The following is a 24379-nucleotide window of genomic DNA, read 5'->3' as shown; positions in this document are numbered from 1 at the left end:
CCAGAGACAGCAAACTCCCAACACACCAGAGACAGCTAACTCCCAACACACCAGAGACAGCTGTCTCCCAACACACCAGAGACAGCTAACTCCCAACACACCAGGGACAGCTAACTCCCAACACCAGAGACAGCTAACTCCCAACACACCAGAGACAGAGACGGCTAACCCCAAACACACCAGAGACAGCTAACTCCCAACACACCAGTGACAGCTAACTCCCAACCCACCAGAGACAGCTAACTCCCAACACACAAGAGACATCTAACTCCCAACACACCAGAGACAGCTAACTCCCAACACACCAGAGACAGCAAACTCCCAACACACCAGAGACAGCTATCTCCCAACACACCAGAGACAGAGACGGCTAACTCCCAACCCACCAGAGACAGCTAACTCCCAACACACCAGAGACAGCTAACTCCCAACACACCAGAGACAGCAAACTCCCAACACATCAGAGACAGCTATCTCCCAACACACCAGAGACAGAGACTGCTAACTCCCAGCACACCAGAGACAGCAAACTCCCAACACACCAGAGACTGCTATCTCCCATCACACCAGAGACAGAGACGGCTAACTCCCAACACACCAGAGACAGCAAACTCCCAACACACCAGAGACAGAGACAGCTAACTCCCAACACACCAGAGACAGCTATCTCCCAACACACCAGAGACAGCTAACTCCCAACACACCAGAGACAGCTAACTCCCAACACACCAGAGACAGAGACGGCTAACCCCAAACACACCAGAGACAGCTAACTCCCAACACACCAGTGACAGCTAACTCCCAACCCACCAGAGACAGCTAACTCCCAACACACCAGTGACAGCTAACTCCCAACCCACCAGAGACAGCTAACTCCCAACACACCAGAGACAGCAAACTCCCAACACACCAGAGACAGCAAACTCCCAACACACCAGAGACAGCTAACTCCCAACACACCAGAGACAGCTAACTCCCAACACACCAGAGACAGCTAACTCCCAACACACCAGAGACAGCTATCTCCCAACACACCAGAGACAGAGACGGCTAACTCCCAACACACCAGAGACAGCAAACTCCCAACACACCAGAGACAGAGACAGCTAACTCCCAACACACCAGAGACAGCTATCTCCCAACACACCAGAGACAGAGACGGCTAACTCCCAACACACCAGAGACAGCTAACTCCCAACACACCAGTGACAGCTAACTACCAACCCACCAGAGACAGCTAACTCCCAACACACCAGAGACAGCAAACTCCCAACACACCAGAGACAGCAAACTCCCAACACACCAGAGACAGCTAACTCCCAACACACCAGAGACAGCTAACTCCCAACACACCAGAGACAGCTAACTCCCAACACACCAGAGACAGCTATCTCCCAACACACCAGAGACAGAGACGGCTAACTCCCAACACACCAGAGACAGCAAACTCCCAACACACCAGAGACAGAGACAGCTAACTCCCAACACACCAGAGACAGCTATCTCCCAACACACCAGAGACAGAGACGGCTAACTCCCAACACACCAGAGACAGCTATCTCCCAACACACCAGAGACAGCTAATTCCCAACACACCGGTGAAGAGACATCATCAGTTATTCTCTTCAATTCAATTCAAGGCGCTTTATTGGCATGGAAAACATATGTTAACATTGCCAAAGCAAGTGAAGTAGATAATATACAAAAGTGAAATAAACAATAAAATTGAACAGGAAATATTACACTCACAGAAGTTCCAAAAGAACGAAGACATTATGAATGTCATATTATATATAAAAACAGTATTGTAACGATGTGCAAATGGTTAAGCCAACAACAAACTCTGGACCTACATATCCATTCATAACTGACCAAAAATGTGAAAGACAAGTAATGTAATTTTGAATTCCATAAAGTGAGTGTGGAAGAGGTGAAAAAAAGTATTGTACTATGAATAATGACAAGCCACCTGGCTCTGACAACTTGGAAGGAAAATTACTGAGGATGATAGAGGAATATATTGGAATATAATATATATATATATATTAATATATAGGTCACACCTACTCATTCTAGCCTTCCCTGTAGCTCCGTTGGTAGAGCATGGTGTTTGCAATGCCAGGGTTGTGGGTTCGATTCCCACGGGGGGCCAGCACAGAAAAAACAAAAAAATGTATGAAATGTATATATTCACTACTGTAAGTCGCTCTGGATAAGAGCGTCTGCTAAATGACTAAAATGTTAAAGTACAAAAGGGAAAATAAATAAATATGGGTTGTATTTACAATGGTCTTTGTTCTTCACCGGTTGCCTTTTTCTTGTGGCAACATGTCACAAATCTTGCTGCTGTGATGACACACCGTGGTATTTCACCCAGTAGATATGGGAGTTTAACAAAATCGGGTTTGTTTTAAAAATTTTTGTGGATCTGTGTAATCTGAGGAAAATATGTGTCTCTAATATGGTCATACATTTAGCAGGAGGTTAGGAAGCGCAGCTCAGTTTCCACCTCATTTTGTGGGCAGTGTGCACATAGCCTGTCTTCTCTTGCTTACGGCTGCCTTTCTCAATAGCAAGGCTATGCTCACTGAGTCTGTACATAGTGAAAGTGTTCCTTAAGTTTGGGTCAGTCACAGTGGTCTGGTATTCTGTGTACTCTCTGTTTAGGGCCAAATAGTACTCTATTTTGCTCTGTTATTTAATTATTTCCAATGTGTCAAGTAATTATCTTTTTGTTTTCTCATGATTTGGTTGGGTCTAATTGTGTTGCTGTCCTGGGGCACTGTGGGGTCTGTTTGTGTTTGTGAACAAAGCCCCAGGACCAGCTTGCTTAGGGGACTCTTCTCCAGGTTCATCTCTCTGTAGGTGATGGCTTTGTTATGGAAGGTATGGGAATCGCTTCCTTTTAGGTGGTTATAGAACTTAACGGCTATTTTCTGTATTTTTTTAATTAGCGGGTATCGGCCTAATTCTTCTCTGCATGCATTTTTTGTTTTTTTACGTTGTACACGGAGGATATTTTTTGCAGAATTCTGCACACAGAGTCTCAATTTGGTGTTTGTCCCATTTTGTGAATTCTTGGTTGGTGAGCGGATCCCAGACCTCACAACCATGAAGGGCAATGGGTTCTATAACTGATTCAAGTATTTTTAGCCAGATCCTAATTGGTATGTCGAATTTTATGTTCCTTTTGATGGCATAGAAGGCTCTTTTTGCCTTGTCTCTCAGATCGTTCACAGCTTTGTGGAAGTTACCTGTGGCGTTGATGTTTAGGCCAAGGTATGTATAGTTTTTTGGGTGCTCTAGGGCAACGGTGTCTAGATGGAATTTGTATTTGTGGTCCTGGCGACCGGACCTTTTTTGGAACACCATTATTTGGTCTTACTGGGATTTACTGTCAGGGCCCAGGTCTGGCAGAATCTGTGCGGAAGTTCTAGGTGCTGCTGTAGGCCCTCCTTGGTTGGGGACAGAAGCATCAGATCATTAACAAACAGTAGACATTTGACTTCAGATTCTAGTGGGGTGAGGCCGGGTGCTGCAGACTGTTCTTGTGCCCTCGCCAATTTGTTGATGTTATGAGGGGCTCAAGCTGCATCCCTGTCTCACCCCACAGCCCACTGCCAAGAGATGAGCTATAGGTGTACCTACCATAGGAGTCCCCTCGAAGACTACCGTAGTGACTATGTACATACCCAGCATGCGACAGAGTGGCAGGAGTTGTGACCCATTTTTGTTGGTTATGTAGTCATAGTTGTGCCTAAGGGGGCATATGGGGGAGGGAATTCTGTCATCTTCAGGCAGGTGTTTGTCCCCCTGTGTGCTGAGGGTGTCAGGTTCTTGTCCGGTTCCGGCATTTAGGTCGCCACAGACTAGTACATGTCCCTGAGCCTGGAAATGATTAATTTCCCCCATCAGGATAGAGAAGCTGTCTTCATTAAAGTATGGGGATTCTAGTGGGGGGATATAGGTAGCACACAGGAGGACATTTTTCTCTGTTAAGATCATTTCCCTTTCGAATTTCTAGCCAAATGTAAAATGTTCCTGTTTTGATTAATTTAATAGAGTGAATTAGGTCTGCTCTAACCCAAATTAGCATTCCCCCTGAGTCCCTTCCCTGTTTCACACCTGGTAGTTTGGTGGATGGGACTACTAGCTCTCTTTAACCTAGAGGGCAACCAGTGGGTCCGTCTCCTCACTACCATGTTTCTTGTAGGATGACAATGTTTGTATTTCCGATTTCTTTGATGAAGTCCAGCTCTTTAGACCAAAGGCAGGTGACCTCAGGCCGTGGATATTCCAGGATGAGATAGTGAAGGCTTTGTGTTCCATAAAGTGTGCAATGTTGTTGGTTGTGTGGTTCGGCGTCAGGCCAGTAAGTGTGACCAGAGCCTGCTTAGCATCTGGTACATTCTATTGGCTTGGGCTAGTGTAAGAGTGGGGAGTTGGGCCTGTTTGCCCGCTCATGGCCTGGGTGTATGTGTGACTTCCATTTGAGGACCTCTTTGCGGGAGTGGGGGGCATGGGGTGGGCAGGAGGGGCATAGTTCTGATCTGAGGGTCCCTAAATGGGGTGTGGGCATGGTTGACTTGGGGGGGTGTTGATTGGTCGCAAAGGCTGTTCAAGTCCAGGGTGGAGTGGTGTGCCATGAAAACATTTGGTTTTGTGGCACAGTCTTGGGAAATACTTGCGTTTACCCGCTGTATGGTATCAGAGTGGAAGTATTTTCGGGGTGTAGCAGGGTGGAGATAAGTAGAAGAAGCTTTTTCAATCACTCCCTTGAGCGCTGTGGCCACCCTTTCCTGCTATGCTCTCAGGTCATTCGTGCCTGTGTGTATTATTATGTTGCTAGGTGAACGTAGCTGGTCCTCAGACAGAAGGTCTAGGGTGCGCTGGGTGTTTGGACACCAGAGTTTAGACACTCTGTGTTCTGGATTTGTTTTTCTTTCTTGTATATATTTCCCGTTTGAGTCCATTAGGAGTACATTCTGTGTCTTGTGTATGTCCTCAGTGGGTGTTGGGGGTTTGTTAGGAGGGCTATCAGGGTGGCTGTCAGGGGGGGGGGGGTGCTCAAAGGGGGTGAGACCCCTGGGCTTGGGGTTCTTCATTTGTCTGTCCCACTGTGATTTTGATGCTATGGTCAGGGGTGGGCTGTTCTGAAAACTTCTCTGTGGGGCTGGCCACCTCTCTCGTAGGTTGTTCTCTGTCACATGTCATCCCCCTCACCCTCTTCTCCAGCAGTCTGATCCTCTCCTCTAGTGCTCTGTTCTTTTCCTGCTCTTTGTCCTGTTTATGTTGTCTCACCACAGTCCAGAGTGCAGACATGACTCTCCACCTCCAGCTCTCTAGGTCTAGCTAAGGGAGTGTTGTTGTGCTGGACTGTTGTCTGAGTCTATGCTGACCGGAGTGTAATCACCTGCTATTCCAGCTCCACCTGTCTTACCGCCAGCTGGGTGAATGTATCCTTCATTTCAATGAGGGAGTAGTACTCTGTGCTGGGAGGTTGACTTTTCCGCTTGGGGTTGCTAGTCTGTGGGGTTATATAACGAAGAGGTCTGGTCTGACCCGCTCGGGGTGGGGGTATCTTTCTCAAGGGAGAGCTTCTCCTGCTGAGCTATTTATTTGATTAGGTGAAAGTCCAGCTGAAACTGTTTGGGGTTGCCCTGTACCAATACTGTTCCAGACTTAAAGAGATTTATATTAGCTGACTCAGCGTCCTCGTTGTCTAGTATCCTGAGTTTCCACCCCTCGTTAACACCACCTCTCTTAACAGAGTGGTAGTGTGTTAATATAGCACTGTGCCATGCAAGGGTATGGTCTGTTTGGAAGATTAAGTTGCTTATGTTCCCATTTTTATAACAGTCAGCAAAAAGTGTCTCTTGATTTTCCATAAGGAGCTTCATTCTGTACTATTTTCTTGCCTTATCATTTTTTTTACATACAGAGGGTACAGTATTTTAATTACCTCTGAACAACAGCTTCAAAGACTTCTGCATTTGGTTGGGGTAGCCTGTTTGATTCTCAGGCCACTGGGAAAAAGAGCTCTGACACCTCTCACTTGACACGTCAGTGCTAATTAAAGTTGTATCTACTTGTCCTAGCAGGCTTGGTAGTCCAACTCAGCATTCAGTCCTCATAAAGTAAAGTATATCATTGTAATGTATTTTTCTTCTCGACTTTTGAATATAAAATATAGCTTCAGATTAAACATTACTCACTCAGTTCCAGGTTAGATGGTGTTTTCAGTTTGTTTGCCAGAGCATTTTCTGTATAGCTTGGGCCTTCCAGGTAATTCCGTAATTCCATCCGAAATCAGGTTGTAGGCTTTGAGTTTTGATCTGGAGCGAAGTTTATGCTGTGGTTTGCAAAATTATTCACCCCCCTTGGCATTTTTCCTGTTTTGTTGCCTTACGAATTAAAATATTAAAATAGATTTTGGGGGGGTTTGTATCATTTGATTTACACAACACCTTGAAGATAAAAAATATTTTTTATTGTGAAACAAACAAGAAATAACACAAAAAAACGGAAAACTTGAGAGTGCTTAACTATTCACCCCCCAAAAGTCAATACTTTGTAGGGACACCTTTTGCAGCCATTACAGCTGCACGTCTCTTGTAGTATGTCTCTATAAGCTTGGCACATCTAGCCACTGGTATTTTTTCCCATTCTTCAAGGGAAAACTGCTCCAGCTCCTTCAAGTTGGATGGGTTCTGCTGGTGTACAGCAATCTTTAAGTCATACCACAGATTCTCAATTGGATTGAGGTCTGGGCTTTTACTAGGCCATTCCAATACATTTAAATGTTTCCCCTTAAACCACTCAAGTGTTGCTTTAGCTGTATGCTTAGGGTCATTGTCCTGCTGGAAGGTTTCCCTCAAGAATTTCCCTGTATTTTGCACCATCTATCATTACTTCAATTCTGACCAGTTTCCCAGTCCCAGCCGATGAAAAACATCCCCACAGCTTGATGCTGCCACCACCATGCTTCACTGTGGAGATGAGGAGTGTTTGGTTTACATTTTCCTTGATGGGCAAAAAGCTACATTTCAGTCTCATCTGACCAGAGTACCTTATTTCATACGTTTGGGGAGTCTCCCACATGCCTTTTGGCGAACACCAAATGTGTTTGCTTATTTTTCTCTTCAAGCAATGGCTTTTTTTCTGGCCACTCTTCCGTAAAGCCCAGCTCTGTGGAGTGTACGGCTTAAAGGGGTCCTATGGGCAGATACTCAAATCCCCGCTGTGGAGCTTTGCAGCTCCTTCAGGGTTATCTTTGGTCTCTTTGTTGCCTTTCTGATTAATGCCCTCCTTGCCTGGTCTGTGAGTTTTGGTGGGCGGCCCTCTCTTGGCAGGTTTATTGTGGTGCCATATTCTTTCAATTTTTTAATAATGGATTTAATGGTGCTCCGTGGGATGTTCAAAGTTTTTGTTATTTTTTCAAAACCCAACCCTGAACTGTACTTCTCCACAACTTTGTCCCTGACCTGTTTGGAGAGCTCCTTGGTCTTCATGGTGCCGCTTGCTTGGTGATGCCCCTTGCTTAGTTGTGTTGCATACTCTGGGGGCCTTTCAGAACAGGTGTATATATACTGAGATCATGTGACAGATCATGTGACACTTAGATTGCACACAGGTGGACTTTATTTAACTAATTATTTGACTTCTGAAGGTAATTGGTTGCACCAGATCTTATTTTGGGGCTTCATAGCAAAGGGGTTGAATACATAAGCACAAATGGACTTCCCTTCACCAATTTGGACTATTTTGTGTATGTCCATTACATGAAATCCAAATAAAAATCTATTTAAATTTAAATTACAGGTTGTAATGCATCAAAATAGGAAAAATGACAAAGGGGATTAATACTTTGGCAAGGCACTGTATCTAACGCCAATTATATATTTTTCCAAGAACATGCTGAAAAATGCAGGAGCTCATCTGCTCATGACCTCTCTGTCCTCTGTCTCTTCTCCCTCACCCCAATGAAGAGACACCATCAGTTATTCTCTTCTCTATCTCCATCACCCCAGTGAAGAGACAGAGACAGAGGCATCAGTCATTGTGTGAGAGAGGAGATAATGAAGCATGAAGTGACTAGGTAGCAAGGAGTAACAGGCTTCCATCCAGCCACACAGCACAGCAGGTACAGTGGGACTCGGCAGTTGCAGTATTTTGTACTGTCTTAGAATCTTCCCTTAATCATCCCTACTTTCACAGTAGTTTGTAAAGGAAAAAAAAAAAAGTCCTGCCTTAGTTTTCAAAACCTCCCACAATGCCTCTCCCCATGTCAGGTCCATTTAACTCCTGAGAGTCCATTTCTTGCTCAAAGCTATGAGCGGGCCTTTTTTTTCTGAGGGCTCTTTGTTGTTGTTATTGTTGTTGTTTTTTACGTCTGAGGCATAGGACGTTCATTTACTGTACATCCCACCCAATCAGTTGCTAGTTTAATCCCTCCAGTCGTTTCTAGACCTAAGCTCCCTACCTTTTTGCATGTTCTACTGCCCAACTTTTAATCATGCATGACTAGCCAGGGGTTATACATTTGCTTGTTCTTGAACTGCAAATTGAACCTGCTCCGAGCACTTCATCGGTGGATGCACTGCCCCCTCCCCCTAAGCTCCCCGTCTCCCTCTCCCGCTGAGTCTGACTCGCTAGTAGGCCTACTAACTAGTGGAGGGATTAGCAGCACTGCTAGCTAAGGCATCGACATCAGGAACAGTTTGCCCCCCCACTCCTCTCCTCCAGCACTGAAAGTTCTCCGGCTTTTTCTGGGTTTGATTCACTGTCTTTCTCTGGATTTTAGGACTTGAAACATGTCATCAAATTCAATTACCTTTTTCTTATCCATTATTTATTTGGCTTTCCCATGATTCAAATTCAGTAGGGAGACAACTTCGCCTAGGCTACTTAACTTGATTATGTAAGGACCTCTTCACTAGCTGACCACCACTACGAAGACCTTTGTCAAGATCAGTTACTTACCCCATCGGCCCACCCCATAACGTCTATGTACAAATAAGAGAGCAGGTCTGGAATCAGTGTGTTAGGATAGGATGATGACATAATAAACACAATTGACTGACTTCTGCTCTTGGATCGGTATGTCTGGTATGGTGTGGAACCTCTTGACAAAATGGGTGCAGACCAAGGTTATTATAGTTTTATTAGTTTTAGTTTTTATTTCTATTAGTATTTTTTTATTTGAAATTAAGTTTAATTTCAGACTTGATTTACTCGTTTTTATTCAGTTTTAGTTTTAAAGACATTTATAATCAGAAGGATCACCGTGCTTTTACATTATGGTCTTTCTGGGGGGTTGGAGAAATAACAAGGAGGCGACTTGATTTAACGGCAATCGCTTTTATTAGAATGTCTAAAGTGCGAACAGTGAAACAATTAAGAAATCATGCCGCGAGAGGAACCGGATCTGGGGCAAATAGGTGCCTGAACAAACAAAGTCAAATCTGAGAGGTGCTCAAATTAAGCATTGCCGGAGACAGTGTTTTCCAACGTTCTAACCACTAGGCCACAAGCCAGAATGACTTTAATGTGCCTTGGCATATTTTCTACAAGTGTCTGGAACTCTATTAGATGGATGCAACACCGTTCTTCCACAAGAAATTCCATAATTTGGTGTTTTGTTGATGGACAATATGGAAAATATGCCAAGGCACATTAAAGTCATTCTGGCTTGTGGCCTAGTGGTTAGAACGTTGGGCCAGTAACTGAAAGGTTGCTGAATCGAATCCCTGAGCTGACAAGGTTTAAATCTGTCGTTCTGCCCCTGAGAAAGGCAGTTGACCCACTGTTCCCTGGGTGCCGAAGATGTGGATGTCGACTTTGGCAGCCCCCTGCACCTCTCTGATTCAGAGGGGTTGGGTTGAAGGCATTTAGTTGTACAACTGACTAGTTATTTCCCTTTCCCCTTGTGGTGGCCCTTCCCCTTGTTGGTGTTAAAATTATTTTGGCAGTTATATGTACATCCAATTTGTAGAGATGTTTCCTGAGATGAGTATATATTCTGTGCAATAGACTATAGTTGCACTTAACGTATGTGCACCAGTCAACCATGTTTAGCTGTAAATGGTTGGGATTGGTAACCTCATTCTTCAGCTTGAATTGTCTCCACCTGCTCAATTGAATTGCTAGCTTTTCAGTGGCGCAGCTGGCTAAGATGTTCTCAAGAGGGTGGTTGTGTGTGTGTTTGTGATACAGAGGTTCAGTCTGGGCCTCAACTTAGAATAGTAGAATACACAACAACAACAAAAATAGAAATGTGGTTGTGTATCAGCAGTTTTTCTCTTGTGTCAGTCACTGACAGTCACTCAAATAGCCATGTCAGCCAACAGTTTCTAGATTTGTATGTTAGTCTAAGCAGCTATCTAAGCTTGTAGTAATCATGACAGAATTACTGACCAGGCACACAGGGCACGTGCCCAGAGGCCCTGACCTACAGGGGGCCTCCATTGATTGTGTTAGTCACTCTCACTCAGATGTCATATTACCTTGGTATAAGTCATGGATACATGTGTAGAATTACAGGAAATTAAGGGTGGTGTTGTGTAGACTACTGTAATATGAAGATGTGGTGGTGCTGTGTAGATTACTGTAATATGAAGATGTGGTGGTGGTGTGTAGACTACTGTAATATGAAGATGTGGTGGTAATGTAGATTACTGTAATATGAAGATGAGGTGGTGCTGTGTAGACTACTGTAATATGAAGATATGGTGGTAGTGTAGACTACTGTAAAATTAAGATGTGGTGGTGGTGTGTAGACTACTGTAATATGAAGATATGGTGGTAGTGTAGATTACTGTAATATGAAGACGTGGTGATGCTGTGTAGATTACTATAATATGAAGATGTGGTGGTGCTGTGTAGATTACTGTAATATGAAGATGTGGTGGTAGTGTAGATTACTGTAATATGAAGATGTGGTGGTAGTGTAGATTACTGTAATATGAAGATGTGGTGGTGCTGTGTAGACTACTGTAATATGAAGATATGGTGGTAGTGTAGATTACTATAATATGAAGATGTGGTGGTGCTGTGTAGATTACTGTAATATGAAGATGTGGTGGTAGTGTAGGTTACTGTAATATGAAGATGTGGTGGTAGTGTAGACTACTGTAATATGAAGATGTGGTGGTGCTGTGTAGATTACTCTAATATGAAGATGTGGTGGTGCTGTGTAGATTACTGTAATATGAAGATGTGGTGGTGCTGTGTAGATTACTGTAATATTAAGATGTGGTGGTAGTGTAGACTACTGTAAAATTAAGATGTGGTGGTGGGGTGTAGGTTACTGTAATGTGAAGATGTGGTGGTGCTGTGTAGATTACTGTAATATTAAGATGTGGTGGTAGTGTAGACTACTGTAAAATTAAGATGTGGTGGTGGGGTGTAGATTACTGTAATGTGAAGCAGTTCCTGTGTTTTTGAGGAACCTCTTTAGTTGTAGACACTGTTGTTGTAGTGTTTATCAGCTCCTGTAGGTGTTTCACAGGCTCTGTTGTGCAGTTGTTCACTAATCAGTGTTGTGGAGTTGTTCACTAATCAGTGTTGTGGAGTTGTTCACTAATCCGTGTTGTGGAGTTGTTCACTAATCAGTGTTGTGGAGTTGTTCACTAATCAGTGTTGTGGAGTTGTTCACTAATCAGTGTTGTGGAGTTGTTCACTAATCAGTGTTGTGGAGTTGTTCACTAATCAGTGTTGTGGAGTTGTTCACTAATCAGTGTTGTGGAGTTGTTCACTAATCAGTGTTGTGGAGTTGTTCACTAATCAGTTTTCTGGGGTTGGAGAAAAAGCTGTAGTTGTTAGACTGTTGGTGTGTTAACTGCAGCCCTGTATAGGACAGACTGTTGGTGTGTTTACTGCAGCCCTGTATAGGACAGACTGTTGGTGTGTTTACTGCAGCCCTGTATAGGACAGACTGTTGGTGTGTTTACTGCAGCCCTGTATAGGACAGACTGTTGGTGTGTTTACTGCAGCCCTGTATAGGACAGACTGTTGGTGTGTTTACTGCAGCCCTGTATAGGACAGACTGTTGGTGTGTTTACTGCAGCCCTGTATAGGACAGACTGTTGGTGTGTTTACTGCAGCCCTGTATAGGACAGACTGTTGGTGTGTTTACTGCAGCCCTGTATAGGACAGACTGTTGGTGTGTTTACTGCAGCCCTGTATAGGACAGACTGTTGGTGTGTTTACTGCAGCCCTGTATAGGACAGACTGTTGGTGTGTTTACTGCATCCCTGTATAGGAGGAGACTGTTGGTGTGTTTACTGCATCCCTGTATAGGAGGAGACTGTTGATGTGTTTACTGCAGCCCTGTGATCCTAGCTGCCAGAGGCTACATAGTAATAAACCTCGCACACACCACACACACACACACACACACACACACACACACACACACACACACACACACACACACACACACACACACACACACGGAAAACTATCAGGGCGTACCAGCTCAGTTCATATCCCTGTGTGAGGCAGAGATCTGCACTATCTGGGCGTACCAGCTCAGTTCATAACCCTGTCCTGAGGCAGAGACCTGCACAGGCTTTACCAGGTAGTTCACACTCCTGTCCTGAGGTTGTACGCTGATTCAATATAGAGCTGAAGGAGTTCTCTGCTGCATGGGGATAGACGAGATTAAGAGCAACAAACAACGCTTGGGTTTTAGGGTTTTGGGATTCTAGTAATAAAGAGAACAGAAGAAATAAACCTCCTGGTGCAGGCAGGCAGGCAGACAGACAGACAGACAGACAGACAGACAGACAGACAGACAGACAGACAGACAGACAGACAGACAGACAGACAGACAGACAGACAGACAGACAGACAGACAGACAGACAGACAGACAGACAGACAGACAGACAGACAGACAGACAGATAGATAGATAGATAGATAGATAGATAGATAGATAGATAGATAGATAGATAGATAGATAGATAGATAGATAGATAGATAGATAGATAGATAGATAGATAGATAGATAGATAGATAGATAGATAGATAGATAGATAGATAGATAGATAGATAGATAGATAGATAGATAGATAGATAGATAGATTTATTTGACCAACCATTTGACTAAAATGCCTTCACCAGGGGGTGGACTTGGTGTGGAAAGACAAGAGACAAACACATATTAACATTGTGCATCACATTGTGACACACATTGAGCCTTTCCTCTTGCCAATAACTCTCTATTTTTCCTTCAGCTTGGCTCTTCGGCCTATTATGACCAACACAATGTTTGTGATGTCATTCCCGATACAGGAAGTGCAGGGACGTCTGTGACGTTCAACAAGAACGGAGACGCACCGGGACGTTATGATCTGTTCCAGTACCAGATGGACAACAACAGCTCCCCGGGATACAAGAACATTGGACAGTGGATGGAAACGCTACAGCTCAACGTGAGTACTAGATGTATTGTAAGTTATGGTGTGTGTGTGTATGTGTGTGTGTGTGTGTGTGTGTGTGTGTGTGTGTGTGTGTGTGTGTGTGTGTGTGTGTGTGTGTGTGTGTGTGTGTGTGTGTGTGTGTGTGTGTGTGTGTGTGTGTGTGTTTAAAATGTACTGTATTTTCATCATGTATTGATCAGGGATGCATGTGGTCAATTCCATTTCAATTCAAGTCGATTCAGAAAGTGAACCAAATTCCAAATAGGAATTTCAGTGTACTTCCAGAATTGACAGGAAATGAAAAGGAATAGCCCCTGGTGTTTAAATACAACCACATGACTGTTAGTCCTGTTGGATAGAAGCATCTGCTAAATGGCAGTACTATATTGTTAACTGTGTGCACGTGTGTGTGTGTGTGTGTGTGTGTGTGTGTGTGTGTGTGTGTGTGTGTGTGTGTGTGTGTGTGTGTGTGTGTGTGTGTGTGTGTGTGTGTGCGCGTGTGCGTGTAATTGGGGTGATATGAACCCCACGCCTAACCATAATCCCATGAGGTAATCCTTGTGATGCAAGAATAACGTTTGGGTTTAGAAGCCTTAGACAAGGCTACGAGTGTGTGTGTGTGTGTGTGTGTGTGTGTGTGTGTGTGTGTGTGTGTGTGTGTGTGTGTGTGTGTGTGTGTGTGTGTGTGTGTGTGTGTGTGCGTGCGAGCGTGCATGCGTGTGAGCGAGTGTTTTCGTGGATTCATCTGCAGTTGCATACATTATCATGTGAGTATACCTGAACCACAGTAAACCAATAGATTTTAAAGACTCCTGCTATCTAAAAGGACATCGACATGTGAACCTTACAGACTGTGTTGTCTCTCTATTAGTGGATAGACGGTATACATCTGTAATGATTGTCACAGTAGCAGGTGAAACAGCCTTAGTAGTCAACACCAGTCATGAATTCATTAACCACAATACCCACCTACCTCTGCTCCTAATTTATTAACCACAACACCCACCTGCCCCTAATCCTAATTCATTAACCACAGCACCCACCTGCCCCTAATCCTAATTCATTAACCACAGCACCCACCTGCCCCTAATCCTAATTTATTAACCACAACACCCACCTGCCCCTAATCCTAATTCATTAACCACAGCACCCACCTGCCTCTAATCCTAATTCATTAACCACAGCACCCACCTGCCCCTAATCCTAATTCATTAACCACAACACCCACCTGCCCCTAATCCTAATTCATTAACCACAGCACCCACCTGCCCCTAATCCTAATTCATTAACCACAGCACCCACCTGCCCCTAATCCTAATTTATTAACCACAGCACCCACCTGCCCCTAATCCTAATTCATTAACCACAGCACCCACCTGCCCCTAATCCTAATTTATTAACCACAGCACCCACCTGCCTCTAAATCTGTTTCGTTAACCACAGCACCCACCTGCCCCTAATCCTAATTCATTAACCACAGCACCCACCTGCCTCTAAATCTGTTTCGTTAACCACAGCACCCACCTGCCTCAGCTCCTGTTTCTCATTCAGAACCATTGCTGTTTCCCTGTCCCCTTTGTGGAGCACTGCTGTTGACCATGACCGATAGGGCATAGAGTACCAGCGTGCTATTTGGGATACAGCCCACGTCTCTTCTCTGCTCTGTGCTGCTTCCCGGCAGCAGTAAATGATTCACCTCCACTCTCCACAGTAAGACAGATGTATCATATTCCAGTATTCCAGCCTTAAAATGGGTTCATCACACCGTCCTCTGTTTGTTATTGGAGCTGTACTCTCGGGCCACTATAGGCATGGCTCTGGTCTACGTGGTTCCCTATTCCCTACGTAGTGCACTTCTTTTGACCAGGCCTCATCGCTCTGCGCTATAAAGTTAATAAGTTACCATTTGGTATGAAACCTATGACGAGTCTGCAGATTAGGCCCGTTTGCCGTATCGGCTCAGGATTGTTTGGCCCAGTTAATAATAGCGAGAGACAATTAGAAGTCATGTCTGAATAATCGCTTCTTTGAAGAGAGACAGTAACCTTTGATTGAACTATACATTACACATTCATGTATAGGACACAAATCATGCCTCAGGGGAGATGCGCTCATTATAACTGTATAATGTAGCGACATTAACCCAACACCTAGTGACCTCATCAAGAGATTTTGACCTGTTGGTGTAGCCGTTAAGTTGTTGGTTTGACTGTCAATGGACACGGGTTTGAATCCCCGTTGGGGCTACACGCGACTTCAATATATAAATTACTGTATAGCTAGCGCCTAGCCTAGTGCTGACATACATCCTTCTGTTCTGTTTTCTCACAGGATATGTCCCAAAATGGCACCCTATTCCCTATTTATTGCACTACTTAAGACCAAAGCCCTATGCACCCTGGTCAAAAGTACTGCACTACATAAGGAATAGGGTGCTATTTTATGATGCATCCCCACATCTTACAGACTGGTTGGTTTCCTCAGGACAACCCTTCAGCCTTAGTGGGATGGGAAAACATGTACGCTGTGGGAATGTTGCATGCAAATAGATCTATGTAGATTATACATGAAATGTTGATCATTTTGTTCTCGTATTTGTTCATGTATGTATTGATTATCTAAATACACACAGGATTTGTATGTTAAGTCGCTTGGTATTATAATGTTAACACGGCTACAGATGTCACATCGGGGCTAGTTTTTGAGTCAGTATTGGTATTAATGTACACAGATCTTTAACTGTGGGGTATCTGGAAAGTCTTGATTTCGATAATAAATGGTTTATAGATGTTCAACAAAAATGTCGTCTCAGTGTCTTGAATAACAATCAAAAACCATACAGTTTATGATTCTTTTCCCAGATGAAATTAGCCCCCAGTTTTCATGAATGATTTCTCCTTCTCGTGACATCTACTATAATCCTCTCAGTCGGAGGCTATATTAGCCCTCATTTTCAACATTATTGTTAAGATTAATTCCATTTTACATTTATGTTCCCATACCAACACATGTATTATAGCCCCAGCAGTGGATTCTTTGCCTTTCTGTCCCCCAATCGATTCGACATGCTTTGTGGAATTCCATGTATACGGCTTAGTTCATCATGTTGTCCAGAAACTCGGAGGGGGGGGGGGGGACACGATGACTCTGTAGCTGAGTCACAAATGGCATGTAGCCTAGTGGTTAGATCGTTGAGACAGTAACCCAAAGGTTGCTGGATCGAATCTGTAGTTCTGCCCCTGAGCAAGGCAGTTAACCCACTGTTCCCTGTGCACTGCAGATGTGGATGTTGATTAAGGCAGCCCCCCCCCCCGCACCTCTCTCATTCAGAGGGGTTGGGTTAAATGTTGAAGACACATTTCAGTTGATGGCATTCAGTTGTACAGCTGACTAGATATCCCCCTTTTGACCAAATCCCTATGGTGCACTAAATAGGGAATAGGGAGAGATTTAGAACCAACCATGTCTCTGTTATGATAAAGCCTCTCTCCCCGGTCTCCCCCGGACACGACGGCTGAGTCACAGATGACTCCAGCTCAGACTCCAAAGATTGCCCCTCAGCTCCCCATGAAAATGTCATATCCAGTGTGGGGGAATAGGCTGGAGGGCTCAATGAATGAAACACTTGTACAGGGGGTGTTTGGGATTATGTGACTGCCATATAAAGACGAGTAAAGACACGAAGTCAAATTAAGTCCCTTTAGTTTGTCCTTTTGAGCTACTTTCAATCAGGGCTGGATGTTTACTGGATGTCGAGGTAGGGTTCTACAGCATGTCCACTGGATGTCGAGGTAGGGTTCTACAGCATGTCTACTGGATTTCGAGGAAGGGTTCTACTGCATGTCTACTGGATGTCTACTGGATTTCGAGGTAGGGTTCTACAGCATGTCTACTGGATTTCGAGGTAGGGTTCTACTGCATGTCTACTGGATGTCTACTGGATTTCGAGGTAGGGTTCTACTGCATGTCTACTGGATGTTTACTGGATTTCGAGGTAGGGTTCTACTGCATGTCTACTGGATGTCTACTGGATGTCGAGGTAGGGTTCTACTGGATGTCTACTGGATGTCGAGGTAGGGTTCTACTGCATGTCCACTGGATGTTGAGGTAGGGTTCTACCGCATGTCTACTGGATGTCGAGGTAGGGTTCTACTGGATGTCGAGGTAGGGTTCTACTGCATGTCCACTGGATGTTGAGGTAGGGTTCTACTGCATGTCTACTGGATGTCGAGGTAGGGTTCTACTGCATGTCCACTGGATGTCAAGGCAGGGTTCCACTGCATATCTACTGGATGTCGAGGTAGGGTTCCACTGGATGCCAAGGTAGGGTTCTACTGCATGTCTACTGGATGTCAAGGCAGGGTTCCACAGCATATCTACCGGATGTCGAGGTAGGGTTCCACTGCATGTCTACTGGATGTCGAGGTAGGGTTCTACTGGATGTTGAGATAGGGTTCTAATGGACATCTACTGGATGTCGAGGTAGGGTTCCACTGCATGTCTATCGGATGTCGAGGTAGGGTTCTACTGCATGTCTACTGGATGTTGAGGTAGGGTTCTACTGGATGTTGAGGTAGGGTTTTACTAGATGTTGAGGTAGGTTTCTACTGGATGTTGAGGTAGGGTTCTACTGGATGTCTACTTCATGTCAAGGTAGGGTTATACTGGATGTCAAGGTAGTGTTTTACTGAATGTCTACTGGATGTCGTGTTAGGGTTCTACTAGATGTCTACTGGATGTTGAGGTAGGGTTCTACTGAATGTCTACTGGATGTTGAGGTAGGGTTCTACTGCTTGTCTACTGGATGTTGAGGTATGGTTCTACTGCATGTCTACTGGATGTCGAGGTAGGGTTCTACCGCATGTCTACTGGATGTTGAGGTAGGGTTCTACTGGATGTTGAGATATGGTTCAACTAGATGTTGAGGTAGGGTTCTACTGGATGTCGAGGTAGGGTTCCACTGGATGTCTACTGGATGTCGAGGTAGGGTTCTACTGGATGTCTACTGGATGTCTAGGTAGGGTTCTACTGAATGTCTACTGGATGTTGAGGTAGGGTTCTACTGCTTGTCTACTGGATGTTGAGGTAGGGTTCTACTGCATGTCTACTGGATGTCGAGGTAGGGTTCTACTGAATGCCCACTGGATGTTGAGGTAAGGTTCTACTGCATGTCTACTGGATGTCGAGGTAGGGTTCTACCGCATGTCTACTAGATGTTGAGGTAGGGTTCTACTGGATGTTGAGGTAGGGTTCTACTGGATGTCAAGGTAGTGTTCTACTGAATGTCTACTGGATGCCGTGTTATGGTTCTGCTGGGTGTCTACTGGATGTCAAGGTAGGGTTCTACTGCATGTCAACTGGATGTCGAGGTAGTATTCTACTGGATGTCTACTGGATGTCGAGGTAGGGTTCTACTGCATGTCTACTTGATGTCGAGGTAGGGTTCTACTGCATGTCTACTGGATGTCGAGGTAGGGTTCTTCTGCATTTCTACTGGATGTCGAGGTAGGGTTCTACTGAATGTCTACTGGATGTTGAGGTAGGGTTCTACTGGATTTTGAGGTAGGGTTCTACGGCATTTCTACGGCATGTTGAGGTTGGGTTCTACTGGATGTCTACTGGATGTCGAGGTAGGGTTCTACTGCATGTCTACTGGATGTCGAGGTAGGGTTCTACTGCATGTCTACTGAATGTCGAAGTAGGGTTCTACTGGATGTCTACTCGATGTTGCGGTAGGGTTCTACTGCATGTCTACTGGATGTTGAGGTAGGGATCTACTGCATGTCTACTGGATGTTGAGGTAGGGATCTACTGCATGTCTACTGGATGTTGAGGTAAGGTTCTACTGCATGTCTACTGGATGTTGAGGTAGGGTTCTACTGAATGTCTACTGGACGTCGAGGTAAGGTTCTACTGAATGTCGAGATAGGGTTTTACTGCATGTCTGCTGGATGTCAAGGTAGGGTTCTCCTGGATGTTGAGGTACGGTTCTACTGCATGTCCACCGGATATCGAGGTAGGGTTCTACTGGATGTCGAGGTAGGGTTCCACTGCATGTTTACTGGATGTTGAGGTAGTGTTCCACTGGATGTAATAGAAGGGTTAGACTGCATGTCTACTGGATGTCGAGGTAGGGTTCTACTGAATGTCTACTGGATGTTGAGGTAGAGTTCTACTGCTTGTCTACTGGATGTCAAGGTAGGGTTCTACTGAATGTCTACTGGATGTTGAGGTAGGGTTCTACTGCATGTCTACTGGATGTTGAGGTAGGGTTCTACTGGATGTTGAGGTAGGGTTCTACTAGATGTTGAGGTAGGGTTCTACTGGATGTTGAGGTAGGGTTCTACTGGATTTCTACTGTATGTTGAGGTAGGGTTCTACTGGATGTCTACTGGATGTTGTGTTAGGGGTCTACTGCAGAGTTAACTGTTGGAGATCATTCTACATATAGAAAAATGCATTATTATCTCAACTGTTGCTTTATCCATTTTGAATGCACACTTACAAGCAATCTACAGAGAGAGAGAGAGAAAGAGAGAGAATGTTTGTGAGAGCAAAAGAGAGAAATAGTGAGTGAGAAAGAGAGCTAGAGAAAGGAGAAAGTGAGTGAAAGACAAAAACAGAGCGAGAGCTCTTTTCTCTCTGTGATCATTCAACAGTGAAGTAGCTATATCTCCATTCCTCTGCTTTGTGTGGTTGGTTGTGATGGAAACAGTGAAACTCTTCAAAAATGCATGAATGCAGTGGTTTAGATGCATGATTACAGGCTTCATCAGAAAAAACAGCTCTGTGCCCCAAATGGCACCCTATTCCCTATAAAGGACCCATGGGGTTCTGGTCAAAAGTAGTGCACTTCATAGGGAATAGGGTGCCATTTGGTACACAGCCTCAGCGGCAGCAGGTAGAAATAGAGATGGAAGCAGAGAGGGGAAGCTGTAACTGTAATGCAGTTCAGTTCTTAATGTTTCATGCAGATCCAGCCATTAATAATGAATGGAAGTTACACAATCTTCATTTTCCTGGCCTTAAATTAGCATTTTCTTCAAAATGTGTTTTGGAGCTTTTAAGAAATGATGGCTGCCTAACGTATCTCTGGTTTAAATATGCCTTGGCTTACACCAACAAGTCACTCGCTCACACACAATGTGCTTTTTTTTATTTAGAGCAACTCTCATCGAATCAAACTCAATGCTCTGCCAAGCAATGATACAATGTTCTCTTCAATATTGAGTGATAACTTGATGATCTCTGATGCTTCTATACCTCTTCAGATCTCTTCAGACCAGTCTGTCATGTTTAAAGAAGCTAAAGAGAAATGATCACCTCTGTTGCTTATTAAACAGTAATGATATTTTACCTTGATCTCACCAATGGGGATTTCTCATAACAAGTCTTCAGATTCAGGTTCAGTCCCAAATTGTACCCTATTCCCTATGGGACTCTGGGACTCTGGTCTAAAGTTGTGCACTATGTAGGGAATAGGGTGTGATTTGGGACGTAATCTCAGATGAGTGATGATTAGTCTGATGGGGGTTTGTTAAAGGCCAGAGGAGACCCTTGGGACACAGGGCTTCTGAATAAAGCAGCAAGTTAGAAATATAAATATACTGTCTTTACCTACAGTAGGGCTGGAGAATTTACTGTTCTGGTGTTGGTCTGGTTTGGAGTATTTACTGTTCTGGTGTTGGTCTGGTCTGGAGTATTTACTGTTCTGGTGTTGGTCTGGTCTGGTCTGTTGTTCATCTGGTCTGGTGTTGGTCTGGTCTGTTGTTCGTCTGGTCTGGTGTTTGTCTGGTCAGGAGTATTTACTGTTCTGTTGTTGGTCTGGTCTGGTCTGTTGTTGGTCTGGTCTGGTGTTGGTCTGGTCTGGTCTGTTGTTGTTCTGGTCTGGTGTTGGTCTGGTCTGGTCTGGTGTTGGTCTGGTCTGTTGTTGTTCTGGTCTGGTGTTGGTCTGGTCTGGTCTGGTGTTGGTCTGGTCTGGTGTTGGTCTGGTCTGGTCTGTTGTTAGCCTGGTCTGGTCTGGTCTGGTGTTGGTCTGGTCTGGTGTTGGTCTGGTCTGGTCTGTTGTTAGCCTGGTCTGGTCTGGTCTGTTGTTGTTCTGGTCTGGTGTTGGTCTGGTCTGGTCTGGTGTTGGTCTGGTCTGGTGTTGGTCTGGTCTGGTCTGTTGTTAGCCTGGTCTAGTCTGGTCTGGTGTTGGTCTGGTCTGGTGTTGGTCTGGTGTTGGTCTGGTCTAGTGTTGGTCTGGTCTGGTGTTTGTCTGGTCTAGTCTGGTGTTGGTCTGGTCTGGTGTTTGTCTGGTCTAGTCTGGTGTTGGTCTGGTCTGGTCTGGTGTTGGTCTGGTCTGGTGTTGGTCTGGTCTGTTCTGGTGTTGGTCTGTTGTTGGTCTGTTCTAGTCTGGTGTTGGTCTGGTCTAGTCTGGTGTTGGTCTGGTCTGGTGTTGGTCTGGTCTGGAGTATTTACTGTTCTGGTGTTGGTCTGGTCTGGTCTGTTGTTCATCTGGTCTGGTGTTGGTCTGGTCTGTTGTTCGTCTGGTCTGGTGTTTGTCTGGTCAGGAGTATTTACTGTTCTGTTGTTGGTCTGGTCTGGTCTGTTGTTGGTCTGGTCTGGTGTTGGTCTGGTCTGGTCTGTTGTTGTTCTGGTCTGGTGTTGGTCTGGTCTGGTCTGGTGTTGGTCTGGTCTGTTGTTGTTCTGGTCTGGTGTTGGTCTGGTCTGGTCTGGTGTTGGTCTGGTCTGGTGTTGGTCTGGTCTGGTCTGTTGTTAGCCTGGTCTGGTCTGGTCTGGTGTTGGTCTGGTCTGGTGTTGGTCTGGTCTGGTCTGTTGTTAGCCTGGTCTAGTCTGGTCTGGTGTTGGTCTGGTCTGGTGTTGGTCTGGTGTTGGTCTGGTCTAGTGTTGGTCTGGTCTGGTGTTTGTCTGGTCTAGTCTGGTGTTGGTCTGGTCTGGTGTTTGTCTGGTCTAGTCTGGTGTTGGTCTGGTCTGGTCTGGTGTTGGTCTGGTCTGGTGTTGGTCTGGTCTGTTCTGGTGTTGGTCTGTTGTTGGTCTGTTCTAGTCTGGTGTTGGTCTGGTCTAGTCTGGTGTTGGTCTGGTCTGGTGTTGGTCTGGTCTGGTGTTGGTCTGTTCTAGTCTGGTGTTGGTCTGGTCTAGTCTGGTGTTGGTCTGGTCTAGTCTGGTGTTGGTCTGGTTTGTTGTTGGTCTGGTGTTGGTCTAGTCTGGTGTTGGTGTGGTCTGGTGTTGGTCTGTTCTAGTCTGGTGTTGGTCTGGTCTAGTCTGGTGTTGGTCTGGTCTAGTCTGGTGTTGGTCTGTTCTAGTCTGGTGTTGGTCTGGTTTGTTGTTGGTCTGGTGTTGGTCTAGTCTGGTGTTGGTCTGTTCTAGTCTGGTGTTGGTCTGGTTTGTTGTTGGTCTGGTGTTGGTCTAGTCTGGTGTTGGTCTGGTTTGTTGTTGGTCTGGTGTTGGTCTAGTCTGGTGTTGGTGTGGTCTGGTGTTGGTCTGTTCTGGTCTGGTCTGTTGTTGATCTAGTCTGGTCCATAGGTAAACACCTTGCACTATCTATCTATTTTACCTGTCTGCATCACTTCTCTCTTCATTCAGTTGAAAGCTTGTAACGCAACTCCCGTAGTTTGGTAGCTATTAGAAACCTTCCACCTTACCACTCCACACATTCTTGCATACTTTGTGGTACACAATAAGAGTTGTTTGTTCGAGAATTGTTTGGTCACGCCTTCAGCAATATTTCCCCCCTTTTGCTGTTTTCATGTTGTGTTGTGTTATGTTGTTTGCATCACAGCTAGCCTCAGGAACTGAACAGAGTTAGATCACTTATTTTGGCTTGGCTGTTGTGTATTTTTCCCCTTGATACAAAAACATGATATGCGATTAGCCAGTAATTTGGCTTTCAGTCGAATTCATTCAACTTCTAAATGCAACTGAACAATGGGTGTTTAATTTCTCACCTGTTGAGAAAAACACCTTTAATTTCATACTTTACATTCTCATCTGGAATGTGGCTTACCCACGGTCTTTTGTCTTTGTGTTTTCAAAAACAGAATAATTGAACCACTGGAGTTTCAAAGAGAAGTTTGGGAGGAAAATAACTTCAGGCTATGCATATTGAGTAACCAGCTCAGTGGCCTTGTGGTTAGAGTGTCTGCACTAAGATTGCAAGGATGGGAGTGTGATTCCTGGCTGAGTAATACCAAAGACTGTAAAAATGGGACCTGATGCGTCTCTACTTGGCACTCAGCATTACGGCGATTATGGATAAGACCCTGTGATGGAGTAGCGTCCTATCCAAAGCTTGTACTTGTACACAATGCTACAGAAACAGGAAGTATGCTCCTGTGAGCCATTCCAGCTTGTACAAGCTTATATTGAGTAAATATGCATGCACCATGTCCCACAGACCTAATACTCAAAGCAGGATTCTCTATAACACAATGTACTCTTCCACTAATGTAATCCCATGTCCTATCATCTGAGATCTACAGAAGAAGTTTGGGAATAGGAACTAGTAGCTGTTCCGTCAGCAGATTCCGCTGAACCTCCTCTTCCTCCTGATTTTAATTCATTCATTTCACATCTCACGACGAAGTGGAGGCGTACAACAGAAGACGAAAAAAAAATCCCCCATTTTTATATTAGTTATAGTTTACCACGGTCTACTTAACACGGTGTCCTCTTGTTTAAATACAGGAGTAAAGGAAGAACAAGGAAGAACTCAAGGCCCCAACAAATATGTATCCTGTTCCGTAGCCATAGCAACAGGGTTTGTTTATAATCTCATTAGGTTTTCCACTGTGGTGTCTTTTATGATGTGCACTAGGATGACACTCACCATACATTCCCAAACATTCAAAACTACCTACACACACCATACCTACTGTATCAGTCAACCCCTAACAGTAATGATAATAGTTTATTACATTTGTCATGAGCTTTTCATTATACAAGAATAATCTCCAA

General features: G+C 44.6%; 1 protein-coding gene across 1 annotated transcript in view; it reads left to right on the top strand.

The window, feature by feature from the left end:
- Positions 1 to 24379, top strand: part of grm7 (glutamate metabotropic receptor 7) — a 359100-nt gene that overhangs the window by 230983 nt on the left and 103738 nt on the right. The window contains exon 7 of the mRNA XM_045705724.1: positions 13296 to 13435. Within this exon, the coding sequence (XP_045561680.1) occupies positions 13296 to 13435 (140 nt within the window). The remainder of the gene's footprint in view (positions 1 to 13295; positions 13436 to 24379) is intronic.

The sequence above is a fragment of the Salmo salar genome, chromosome ssa22, assembly GCF_905237065.1.
Source record: "Salmo salar chromosome ssa22, Ssal_v3.1, whole genome shotgun sequence".
In the NCBI taxonomy this organism is placed as follows: Eukaryota; Metazoa; Chordata; class Actinopteri; order Salmoniformes; family Salmonidae; genus Salmo; species Salmo salar.
Note: the sequence above shows the minus strand (reverse complement) of the source record. Positions and strands in the feature narration are given on the sequence as shown.